The sequence below is a fragment of the Podarcis liolepis genome, assembly GCF_965112155.1.
Source record: "Podarcis liolepis genome assembly, chromosome: 13".
In the NCBI taxonomy this organism is placed as follows: domain Eukaryota; kingdom Metazoa; phylum Chordata; class Lepidosauria; order Squamata; family Lacertidae; genus Podarcis; species Podarcis liolepis.
The window spans coordinates 25,606,071-25,619,550 of NC_139573.1; the positions used below are offsets into that span (position 1 = coordinate 25,606,071).

At 40.6% G+C, this 13,480-nt stretch overlaps 3 protein-coding genes across 3 annotated transcripts in view; 2 read left to right on the forward strand and 1 right to left on the reverse strand.

The window, feature by feature from the left end:
* LOC310691608 (olfactory receptor 14I1-like) overlaps positions 1 to 13,480 on the reverse strand; it is a gene marked incomplete at both ends in the record, with an annotated part of 142,904 nt that overhangs the window by 87,579 nt on the left and 41,845 nt on the right. The gene's annotated exons all lie outside the window — the stretch shown is intronic.
* Positions 2,739 to 3,713, forward strand: LOC310692527 (olfactory receptor 14A16-like; the record flags this gene model as incomplete). The annotated part of the gene is made up of 1 exon (XM_083473473.1): positions 2,739 to 3,713. The coding sequence occupies one exon, from the start codon at positions 2,739 to 2,741 to the stop codon at positions 3,711 to 3,713; it is 975 nt and encodes a 324-aa protein (XP_083329599.1).
* Positions 8,312 to 9,286, forward strand: LOC310691032 (olfactory receptor 14A16-like; the record flags this gene model as incomplete). The annotated part of the gene is made up of 1 exon (XM_083470626.1): positions 8,312 to 9,286. The coding sequence occupies one exon, from the start codon at positions 8,312 to 8,314 to the stop codon at positions 9,284 to 9,286; it is 975 nt and encodes a 324-aa protein (XP_083326752.1).

Below are 13,480 nucleotides of genomic sequence, written 5' to 3' on the forward strand. Positions count from 1 at the left end.
GTGTAATGGGGGAGGGGCCCTTCCTGATTAATAGAGGCTTACTGGGATTTTACCAAGTATCTGTGCTTGATTAGAAATTAAGAGAAGTTGTGATATGCATGACTGACATCAGCTTGGCAGCAGGCTCCCCTCCCCACATACTCCCAGAACCAGGAGAGGGGGAGCAAAGGCAGGCCACATGCAGGTGCAGTCTCCAATTGTTTTCAAAAAGCCCTGGAGAGAAGGAGACGCAGATAGCTGTGGGGAGGCATGAACTTTCAGTGTGGGCAACAGATTTCATGTAGTCAGAACTACTGATTTCATGGAGTCAGTCATGAGCTGCTGTGCTCATTAGGCATGAAACTCAGATCTGTCTCACTAATAAAGAGATAACGCCAGCTTGAACTGTGTGATTTATTGACCAGCTTGCCTTGTGACCCAAGGCTTTATGTGGTGCTGCTCATCATTAACACTGGCAATTAGAGGTTTCCATGCCAGAAGAATTGCATGCAAATGAGTACATTTGCGAAAACTGTGGTGGAATGATTAGTTCCCCTCTTAGTTTCATTATTCTCATGCTACCCTAAACAAACAGGCTTTCCTAATCAAATTAGCAAAACTGAGCAAAATATATTATTGTTTCTGTACAACCCTAATGCTGAGATGTGTTGAATTCCCATGAGAACTAATCTCTAGGAAGACAGAAGATATATTAATAAATTTCTTCCCCATGTTGATAAATGTTTATTGTCCTATTAGATACCAATGTAAGTGTATTCTTATAAAATAGCACATTTGGCTGGAGTGGCATTTAGTTATTTAATTGCACTGGAGATGTAAAAGAATATGAAGAAAAATAGTAAGATAATTTCTTTGAATTTTCTGAATGAAAGAAATGAACTGGTCACCCTCCCTTCGTCATCTCTATCTGTCATATTCTCTCCTGCACCAATAGTCACTCTCTCCTGGAACTCTCTACCTCTGTTCACGAATCTGGCATAATACAAGGTACATCAACATGTGCTGCATCTATTTTCTGGATATTTTCAGATGTTTTCATACTAGGAAGTGAATTGCAACTTTAAATGAATTAATTTGCTGTAGATTTCTAACGCAGAGGTCTACAGTCGGCAATGGGACTAGTCACTGATATTGAATGTAAATTCACATTTAAATTGAATATCCATTTTTCTCATCTGGGAAAATATCTGAGGAGTTTTAAAAACAGGATTTTTACTTTTTTTTATTTCTTAAAACCCTGGTGATGTTGAGCCCAGTCAAATACTTAGGGCAAAGGTTTTGTATATCCTGGGCAAATATTAACTGAAATAATACTGTGACTGTCTGGATGATTTTGTGGCAATTGTGGTGCAGCTTCACATTATACTCTGTGAAGCCTAAATTCCTTTTTTTCTTTAGGACTTTATTTTCATTTCGTCCTAGCTGATGTTTATATGATGTGTATTTTACTATATTTTCTCTCTCTTACTTTTGAATTGTAACTGACACGTTATTTTTTTCTTTGGACTGGTTACAAGTCCAAACTTCCCTCTGCCCATATCACTTGTCATATTTCTACCACTGTTCATCCGCAGCCATTTCTTGGACACCAATTTCTTTCCTATTCTTTCAAAATCTTCCATCCAGTGGAAAGGAGGCAACCATTGTCACATAGGAAAGTGCCTCATGCTGAGTCAGACCATTGATACCTCTACCTCAGCATTGCCAGTGGTGGAACATCCATGTTGTATACTGAAGATCCCAAGCATCTTCAGCTAGGGCAGGTGGGAAATAATGTCTGAATGTCTTTCATTGTAGTCAAAACTGAGCTACATGGACCACTGGTTTTGACCCAGTATAAACTGGCTACCTATGTTGTTATGTACACCAGACTCCCTGAACCTGCTGCCCTCCTTAGGTTTTGGACTACAATTTCTTTGACCCAGGCAGCACAGCCAGTGCTTACGAAGTTCTAGTCCAAAATATCTGAAGGGCACCAGGCTGGGAAAGGTGGGCTACCCTGATTGGCAGCAGCTCCACAGGATGTCAGGCAGTGGTCTTTCTTAGTCCTCCTTGGAGATCCCAGATGCTGACCTGTGGAAACATGTGCTCTTTTCCTAAGCTGGGACCTTTCCCATTAAATTAGAAGCTTACTGTAGTTTTACCAAGCATCTGTCCCTGATGAGAAATCAAGAGAAACAAAGGAATAGTAAAAGCCTTCCTTAGTAATTAGCCAGATGTTAAAGATGATGACTATTGACTGTGATGAGTAAGCTCATGTCAGATTCACCCTGTCATCATGGTTTCTAATAAATTATGAAATGGCCTTTTGCCTTCTAAAATTGAGCTATGGCATTATATTAGGGGGGCCAGAATATCAGGCTAGTATTGACTGGAATTTGACAACATTATTGGGCATGTATCTGATCCACATTCAAAAGATTCCATCAGCAGAAAGTGGGATATTTGGCACCTAACTCCTTTAAATAGTCAAGCTCTTAAGGGAAATAGTGAATCGGTGGTATGAAAAAACAATAATGACCTTGCAAACATAATTGCATTGCTAATAATAATAGCACTAGTATTCACAGCCATCATCATCATTTTCGGGCTCATTCCCCCCCCCCAAAAAAAAATTACTGACTCCTTCAGAACGTTGCTGCCTGCTACAATAACTAAACATCATCAACAGCAACAAAAACTTAAATGAGAGGGGTAACCGTCTCAACAGCGGTATTTCTGCTTCCTTCCACAGCAACATGAATGTGAAGAAGCAGAGCATGGATAATCAATCATCTTTTTCAGAATTTCTCCTCCTAGAATTCTCAGAAGTTCGGGAACTGCAAATTCTACATTCCATTATATTCCTGGTATTGTACTTGGCAACTGTCACAGGGAATCTTCTCATCATCTCTGCAGTAGCCTTTGACCACCACCTGCACACCCCCATGTACTTCTTCCTGATGAACTTGGCCATGCAGGACCTGGGACAAGTTTCAGTCATTAATCCCAAATCCATGCTCAATTCCCTCATGAATACCAGGTACATTTCCTACTCTGGGTGTGTTGCACAAGTACTATTGTTCATTTCATTTATGGCATCTGATTTCTTTCTTCTCACAGTCATGGCATATGATCGGTATGTTGCCATTTGCAAACCATTGCAGTATGGGATGCTGATGAATAGGCAAGCCTATATTCAAATGATTAGCAGTGTATGGATCAGCAGCTTTTTCTATGGAGTGTTACACACGGGAGGTACCTTTGCATCCCCCTTTTGTTCCAATGAAGTCAATCAATTTTTTTGTGAAATCCCGCAGTTACTTAAGCTGGCCTGCACGGATTTGTATCTAGTGGAAATAGGAGTTCTTGTGTTAAGCGGTGTCATTGGAGTTGGCTGTTTTATCTTCATCATCATAACCTACGTGTACATCTTCAATGCCGTGCTGAAAATCCCCTCAACCGAAGGAAGGCGAAAGGCTTTCTCAACCTGCCTTCCCCATCTCATAGTTTATGCCCTATTTGTATTTACTGGATACTTTGCGTACTTCAAGCCTACCTCTAATACCTCACCATATCTAGATTTGGCATTTACAGTGATGTATTCCATGGTTCCACCCTTGATGAATCCAGTAATCTATAGCATGAGAAATAAGGAGATTAAAAACGCTCTATCAAAGCTACTGTGTTTGCCTCACTCCTCTATGAAAAACTTTTCCAGTCTTATTTTTTGAAGGATAATATCTGTATAGAGTATAACACTAATTATAGAAAACCTGAAATTCTATGAGGAAACTTTGAAGCAGCTAAATAGATTTAGCTTTGTTTTCTCAATTGATCTAGAAGGGGTACATTGCTTATATTGCAAATTGTGAAAATTGGTGTAGTGGTTAAAATATCCGTCTTTGCCCTGCAGCCCTCTGCATGCTTTTTTTAAAAAAAAATCTTTATTGGTTTTAGAGATTTTACAAATTTCACCATCATAATACCATACATAATAAATACCTTATTCCTTTTAACCTTAATACTTTAACTCTAAACAAGTTTGAACTTCCCTCCTTCCTTCTTCTGGTTTCTCTATATTTTCTGTATATTTACGCATTTGTCATGTTTACATTCCGTGTACTTAATACTATGGAATAATACTATTCAAAATTTAATTAAATATGCATCCTTCAATTGTTGTAATATATTTGTTCAATGTTCTTAAATCCAAAATGAATGATTTTTAATAAACATTATGCGGTTTATTTCAGTCCCGCGAGTGTCTATTTCCAAACCCTTCTAAAACTAGTAAATCGGTGTTATCCAATTTTATCCAATCACTCAAACATGTTATACAGGCAGCCTCATAGTAAAGTTTAAGGCCCTCTGCATGCTTTTTATCTAGCTCCCATCATAAGTGACTTTGGGCTATGCTGCCCAGGCCTTGGGCTAATTCAATAATCTATGGCCTTTAAAAGTGGGTGGGGTTGTTGTTTTTGTCTGTTACTCTATTGTGTATTTTTGTCTTTTTATATTGTAAACTGCCCTGTGATCCGCAGATGAAAGGTGGCATAGAATTGCTGTGGTTGTTGTTTTGCTTAATCTGAATTTTATTGTATTTCACTTAAGGTGTAATAACTGTAATAAGTTGAATGAATGAATTTTCTATGGAAAAGTAAAGCAATACGAAACATTTTAACCCACACTTACACCACTACACCTAATTGTGGTTGCCTATCCACGACTGGACATAACGGTCAGGGCTACCTTTACCTTTACCCTCCAAAATGTCCCTATTTTCATCAGAGGAATGTTGGAGGGTATGTGTTTTCCCTGACTTTTGCCTGGCTCATGTTAATGGTTCAGAGTGTTTGTCCTGCTTGCACCTTTGATACAAGAATCAGCTCCTGGTGAACTATGTATAGCTCTTGATATAACATCTTTCTTGTCCATTGCAATGGAAGGAAACAGTCTTTCTCTTTTTTGTAATAGTATTTTGTTCTTTGTTCCATATCCAAAGTTACATTTGTTACTCAACAATTATATTCCAATACAGCAAAACTAGTGACTTCCCGCTCACCCAACATCGATGTTTATAACTCAGATTACATACAACTGCATTTTAAGGTTTTGTCTTATCTAATTTAATTCCCTCTAACATGTTTGTACATATATTCTGCTGTTATCTTACACTTCAGTGCCATCAATTCTGCCATCTCTGCATATTCCAAGATTTTCATCAACCATTCTTCCTTCATTTCATTTCTGCTGCTATAGTCACATGTATAAATATCATTGAGGGATTGCTTGGGATTTCATTGTCTAATATCCCCAACAGAAAGGATTCCTGCCCCTCCTTAATTTCATTATGTCCCCAAAAGCCTTTGAAAAGGCAACAGACTTCCTAACTCCAAATGTGCAGGGAGGATCAGATGAACACATTGCAAACCAACAGGAAAAATTGGAGTCACCATTAACCTGTAGAGGTACTCTGCTGCACATGAACACTGAGGATTGCATTTTGCTTAAATTTATGACTTAGAAACCAGGAAGATAAGACTCCCTATGCCCAGCATTTCAGAAGTTCTCATCTTCATCCTAGCTTTATCCCATAGAAGCAGCAGAATAAATTGCATATTTCAAAAAACCCTTTTCTCTTTAGTTTTGTTTATTGGCTGACAGCTCGAAGGAGAAACAGAAGGGCAGTGATAAACACACAATCAGTATACAATCTTCATCCTCTGAATCTTGCCTGTCTGCAGAATAAGGCATAACCTTTCCTCTACCATCTACTGGTTATGTTCATCCCTTAACATTCCAGGGAGCTAGGATCACTTTCATCTCTATATTAGAGAGGATGGATGTATCAGTGATTGGTTGTGGCCTGCACTTGCTGACTTTGCAACAGACTGTCTAAAGTTAAACATATCTTTCTTGAATAAACAAATATTTGGTTATTTCTAGGTGTGAGTTCTTTAGTGGATACAAGGGTTTACAATAAACAAAATAAGGCACATTTATGTCTCTACTCGAAGTTCCTTGCAGAACTACTCATGTGGAGTTGACATGCAGGTGGGACTTGCTTTGATAGTTTCATTCTCACTTTAACCTATTATAGGCTCAGGTAGCTCCTTTTGTGATTCAAGGACCCACCACCCACTTGAGGATAAGAAAGACACAGGGACACAGTATATTAGGTTAATGGGCTAAAAAAGACCACAACTTTGTTGATTACAGCATGTGAGATGTATTGGCTTAGGCATTGCATCAAACAACAGAGCGTGACTCCCCCCCCCCCCTCAGGGAGGTGTGAGTCTAACCAGGGTTAACCACCAGTGGGAGGATCCTGTTGATGCAAATACAACTGAAAGCTCCCCCTGATGTCACCGGGCGTCATGCCATGGCCCTAGCCACCAGCAGGGGCATCAGACAGGATCCACGACTACCAGATTCCTTTACTGGAATACCCATAAAGTGGAGGGGTAGGCGGTGGCCATACCCTGCCCTCCAAATACACAAACATATTCCAGTGCCTAACCTCCAGTACCTAAAAAGTTGTGACGATTTGCTACAAGGTAGACGAAAAACCAAGTGGCCGGTGCCATTTTGACAGTTGGATAAAAATTCCTACCAGGCCCCTTGGACAACCAAAGCGACCAACCAAAGGTCCATAGCAATGTCAAGAAACAAGGAATGAACTGAAGGGAGGGTGGGTGGGTGATCCGACGAAAACCAGCAACGCAATGAAGGGGAAATGCTGCTGTGGCGGCATTTGAGCAGCTAAACCCTGCCCCCAAGCATCCACCTGATTGGTTGGCTGCCAGGGGGCATGGGGTAGCAGCCGGGACAGCTAGGCAGCGGCCAGAACGCCCCCTGCCAATGTGGGAAACGGCTCCCACTCACAACTCCTCCCCTCTGTAAGAAGGAGAGGCTTTACAAAAAGGTTTATAAAATGTGAAGAAACTCCATCTGGGTGCAGTGCAAAAGCATCAGGAACATTCAGACATACAGTTACTACTTATCCCACAGGTGCTGGTTTTAAGAGGCACTCTTTGCCAATGAGTGGTATTCCTCATGGTCATGATCACACCTGCCCAAAGCCAGAATTTCCAGCCTGAGTTAGACACCAGCCAGCAGCAGAGAGGCTCGGATTTCTCTCAGGCAGAGGAGAGCTGGCACCTGCCGACTCCCCCTCCTCTTGTTGAAACTAAAAGGAATGCAGATAAGAAAGTAGCTAGAAGCAGGCTGGAACAAGCCAAAGCTCTCAGGCAGGCACAAAAAGCAAGAGAAAGAGCTTTTCTTCACCAGAAGAGGAGTTGGTTGACACAGTGAGCCCAAGAAGCTGATGAATGGGAAGGGTTTTAGACAGAAAACAAACCAAGAAACACAAGGTTCATAGGTTCAGTATATTCTGCAGACACTGGAAGCATTCCTCAGAAGGGTCAACTTGGGTGTACTAATGGACGCTCGGCGAGAGGGCCCTGAGGATAATTGCTTTGTTTGCAATAAATCTTCAAGTTAATTACTCTGGAGTCCTGTGTTATCAAGCCAGCTGCCTGGACTCATTACACTCATTATTAACATTGATAGTTAGAGCTATCCATGTCAGAAGAATTTCATACAGATGGGTATATCTGATATAGCTGTTGTGGAATGATTAGTTCCCTTCATAGTTTTGTTATTATTATGATAACCAAAACAAACAAATTAGCAAAGCTAAACAAAATGCAGTATTGTTTCTATACAGCCCTAATGCTTAGGTGTGTTGAATTCCTGTGAGAGTAAATCTCTAGAAAGACAGGAGAATTATTAATAAGTGTCTTCCCCATGTTGATTCATGTTTATTGTCATCATAAATCCAACTGCTGGAGGATTGCTATAAAATTTCAGGTATGGGTGGAGAAATATGCAGCCATTTAATTTCACTGGAGAAGCATACTGGAGAGAACCATATGAAGAAGAAAAAAGTAAGATACCATTCTATATTTTCCACTTGTACTTACAATGAATGTAATGTATTGGTCATCCTTCCTTTCTTCTTTCTCCCTGTCATATTCTCTCCTACACAGATAGTCGCTCTCTCCAGCAACTATCTACCTTTGTTCACAAATCTTGCATAACACAAAGTACCTCAGCATGTGTTGCATCTATTTTCTGGATATTTTCAGATACTTTCACACTAGAAAGCAAAGTGTAACTTGGATTACATGAATTTGCTATAAATTTTTAACACAGTGGTCTACAGTTGGCAACAGTAAAGTGGATGAAAAATAATAACAATTATAACAATCCTAAATAAAATGGGCTCCCCTTTTAACAGCTGGTTTCTGCTTCCTTCCATAGCAACATGAATGTGAAGAAGCAGAGCATGGATAATCAATCATCTTTTTCAGAATTTCTCCTCCTAGAATTCTCAGAAGTTCGGGAACTGCAAATTCTACATTCCATTATATTCCTGGTATTGTACTTGGCAACTGTCACAGGGAATCTTCTCATCATCTCTGCAGTAGCCTTTGACCACCACCTGCACACCCCCATGTACTTCTTCCTGATGAACTTGGCCATGCAGGACCTGGGACAAGTTTCAGTCATTAATCCCAAATCCATGCTCAATTCCCTCATGAATACCAGGTACATTTCCTACTCTGGGTGTGTTGCACAAGTACTATTGTTCATGTCATTTATGGCATCTGATTTCTTTCTTCTCACAGTCATGGCATATGATCGGTATGTTGCCATTTGCAAACCATTGCAGTATGGGATGCTGATGAATAGGCAAGCCTATATTCAAATGATTAGCAGTGTATGGATCAGCAGCTTTTTCTATGGAGTGTTACACACGGGAGGTACCTTTGCATCCCCCTTTTGTTCCAATGAAGTCAATCAATTTTTTTGTGAAATCCCGCAGTTACTTAAGCTGGCCTGCACGGATTTGTATCTAGTGGAAATAGGAGCTATTGCTATAAGTGCTGTCTTTGGGATTGGCTGCTTTATCTTCAACATTATAAGCTATGTGTACATTTTCACTGCGTTGCTGAAAATCCCCTCAACTGAAGGAAGGCGAAAGGCTTTCTCAACCTGCCTTCCCCATCTCATAGTTTATGCCCTATTTGTATTTACTGGATACTTTGCGTACTTCAAGCCTACCTCTAATACCTCACCATATCTAAATTTGGCATTTACAGTGATGTATTCCATGGTTCCACCCTTGATGAATCCAGTAATCTATAGCATGAGAAATAAGGAGATTAAAAACGCTCTATCAAAGCTACTGCGTTTGCCTCACTCCTCTATGAAAAACTTTTCCAGTCTTATTTTGTGAAGGATAATATCTGTATAGAGGATAAAACTAATTATAGAAAACCTGAAATTCTATGAGGAAACTTTGAAGCAGCTAAATAGATTTAGCTTTGTTTTCTCAATTGATCTAGAAGGGGTACATTGCTTATATTGCAAATTGTGAACATTGGTGTAGTGCTTAAAATATCTGTCTTTGCCCTGCAGCCCTCTGCATGCTTTTTTATGATCTTTATTGGTTTTAGAGATTTTACAAATTTCACCATCATAATACATAATATATACCTTATTCCTTTTAACCTTAATACTTTAAACAAGTTTGTACTTCCCTCCTTCCTTCCTCTGGTTTCTCTATATTTTCTGTATATTTATGCATTTGTCATGTTTACATTCTGTGTACTTAATACTATGGAATAATACTATTCAAAATTTAATTAAATATGCATCCTTCAATTGTTGTAATATATTTGTTCAATGTTCTTAAATCCAAAATGAATGATTTTTAATAAACATTATGCGGTTTATTTCAGTCCCGCGAGTGTCTATTTCCAAACTCTTCTAAAACTAGTAAATCGGTGTTATCCAATTTTATCCAATCACCCAACCATGTTATACAGGCAGCCTCATAGTAAAGTTTAAGGCCCTCTGCATGCTTTTTCTCTAGCTCCCATCATAAGTGACTTTGGGCTATGCTGCCCAGGCCTTGGGCTAATTCAATAATCTATGGCCTTTAAAAGTGGGTGGGGCTGTTGTTTTTGTCTGTTACTCTATTGTGTATTTTTGTGTTTTTATATTGTAAACTGCCCTGTGATCCGCAGATGAAAGGTGGCATAGAATTGCTGTGGTTGTTGTTTTGCTTAATCTGAATTTTATTGTATTTCACCTAAGGTGTAATAACTGTAATAAGTTGAATGAAGGAATTTTCTATGGAAAATTAAAGCAATGGGAATTACCACTCACACCTTTAGCAGTGGGCGGGGTTTGCAACCCAGCTCAGGCTTCCTGTGCCAGGGTGATGCCCCTCTGCATGCAGGCCATCGTTCTACTCCCTCCCTGGCTAGCCAATCAGCTGCAGGCTGGGGGGTGGAGCAAGGGCCAGGTAAGAAGGGCTCCAACTGACCTTCCTCCCAGTCGGTCTTTGGAGTAAAGCAATGGGAAACATTTTAACCCACACTTACACCACTACACCTAATTGTGGTTGCCTATCCACGACTGGACATAACGGCCAGGGCTACCTTTACCTTTACCCTCCAAAATGTCCCTATTTTCATCAGAGGAATGTTGGAGGGTATGTGTTTTCCCTGACTTTTGCCTGGCTCATGTTAATGGTTCAGAGTGTTTGTCCTGCTTGCACCTTTGATACAAGAATCAGCTCCTGGTGAACTATGTATAGCTCTTGATATAACATCTTTCTTGTCCATTGCAATGGAAGGAAACAGTCTTTCTCTTTTTTGTAATAGTATTTTGTTCTTTGTTCCATATCCAAAGTTACATTTGTTACTCAACAATTATATTCCAATCCAGCAAAACTAGTGACTTTCCGCTCACCCAACATCGATGTTTATAACTCAGATTACATACAATTGCATTTTAAGGTTTTGTCTTATCTAATTTAATTCCCTCTAACATGTTTGTACATATATTCTGCTGTTATCTTACACTTCAGTGCCATCAATTCTGCCATCTCTGCATATTCCAAGATTTTCATCAACCATTCTTCCTTCATTTCATTTCTGCTGCTATAGTCACATATATAAATATCATTGAGGGATTCCTTGGGATTTCATTGTCTAATATCCCCAACAAAAAGGATTCCTGCCCCTCCTTAATTTCATTATGTCCCCAAAAGCCTTTGAAAAGGCAACAGATTTCCAAACTCCAAATGTGCAGGGAGGATCAGATGAACACATTGCAAACCAACAGGAAAAATTGGAGTCACCATTAACCTGTAGAGGTACTCTGCTGCACATGAACACTGAGGATTGCATTTTGCTTAAATTTATGACTTAGAAACCAGGAAGATAAGACTCCCTATGCCCAGCATTTCAGCAGTTCTCATCTTCATCCCAGCTTTATCCCATAGAAACAGCAGAATAAATTGCATATTTCAAAAAACCCTTTTCTCTTTAGTTTTGTTTATTGGCTGACAGCTCGAAGGAGAAACAGAAGGGCAGTGATAAACACACAATCAGTATACAATCTTCATCCTCTGAATCTTGCCTGTCTGCAGAATAAGGCATAACCTTTCCTCTACCATCTACTGGTTATTTTCATCCCTTAACATTCCAGGGAGCTAGGATCACTTTCATCTCTATATTAGAGAGGATGGATGTATCAGTGATTGGTTGTGGCCTGCACTTGCTGACTTTGCAACAGACTGTCTAAAGTTAAACATATCTTTCTTGAATAAACAAATATTTGGTTATTTCTAGGTGTGAGTTCTTTAGTGGATACAAGGGTTTACAATAAACTAAATAAGGCACATTTAGTTGCCATGCAGTTGGGACTTGCTTTGATAGTTTCATTCTCACTTTAACCTATTATAGGCTCAGGTAGCTCCTTTTGTGATTCAAGGACCCGCCACCCACTTGAGGATAAGAAAGACACAGGGACACAGTATATTAGGTTAATGCGCTAAAAAAGACCACAACTTTATTGATTACAGCATGTGAGATGTATTGGCTTAGGCATTGCATCAAACAACAGAGCGTGACTCCCCCCCCCCTCAGGGAGGTGTGAGTCTAACCAGGGTTAACCACCAGTGGGAGGATCCTGTTGATGCAAATACAACTGAAAGCTCCCCCTGATGTCACCGGGCGTCATGCCATGGCCCTAGCCACCAGCAGGGGCATCAGACAGGATCCACGACTACCAGATTCCTTTACTGGAATACCCATAAAGTGGAGGGGTAGGCGGTGGCCATACCCTGCCCTCCAAATACACAAATATATTCCAGTGCCTAACCTCCAGTACCTAAAAAGTTGTGACGATTTGCTACAAGGCAGACGAAAAACCAAGTGGCCGGTGCCATTTTGACAGTTGGATAAAAATTCCAACCAGGCCCCTTGGACAACCAAAGTGACCAACCAAAGGTACATAGCAATGTCAAGAAACAAGGAATGAACTGAAGGGAGGGTGGGTGGGTGATCCGACGAAAACCAGCAACGCAATGAAGGGGAAATGCTGCTGTGGCGGCATTTGAGCAGCTAAACCCTGCCCCCAAGCATCCACCTGATTGGTTGGCTGCCAGGGGGCATGGCGTGGCAGCCAGGACAACTAGGCAGGGGCCAGAACGCCCCCTGCCAATGTGGGAAACGGCTCCCACTCACAACTCCTCCCCTCTGCAAGAAGGAGAGGCTTTACAAAAAGGTTTATAAAACGTGAAGAAACTCCATCTGGGTGCAGTGCAAAAGCATCAGGAACATTCAGGCATACAGTTACTACTTATCCCACAGGTGCTGGTTTTAAGAGGCACTCTTTGCCAATGAGTGGTATTCCTCATGGTCATGATCACACCTGCCCAAAGCCAGAATTTCCAGCCTGAGTTAGACACCAGCCAGCAGCAGAGAGGCTCGGATTTCTCTCAGGCAGAGGAGAGCTGGCACCTGCCGACTCCCCCTCCTCTTGTTGAAACTAAAAGGAATGCAGATAAGAAAGTAGCTAGAAGCAGGCTGGAACAAGCCAAAGCTCTCGGGCAGGCACAAAAAGCAAGAGAGAGAGCTTTTCTTCACCAGAAGAGGAGTTGGTTGACACAGTGAGCCCAAGAAGCTGATGAATAGGAAGGGTTTTAGACAGAAAACAAACCAAGAAACACAAGGTTCATAGGTTCAGTATATTCTGCAGACACTGGAAGCATTCCTCAGAAGGGTCAACTTGGGTGTACTAATGGACGCTCGGCGAGAGGGCCCTGAGGATAATTGCTTTGTTTGCAATAAATCTTCAAGTTAATTACTCTGGTGTACTGTGTTATCAAGCCAGCTGCCTGGACTCATTACACTCATTATTAACATTGATAGTTAGAGCTATCCATGTCAGAAGAATTTCATACAGATGGGTATATCTGATATAGCTGTTGTGGAATGATTAGTTCCCTTCATAGTTTTGTTATTATTATGATAACCAAAACAAACAAATTAGCAAAACTAAACAAAATGCAGTATTGTTTCTATACAGCCCTAATGCTGAGGTGTGTTGAATTCCTGTGAGAGTAAATCTCTAG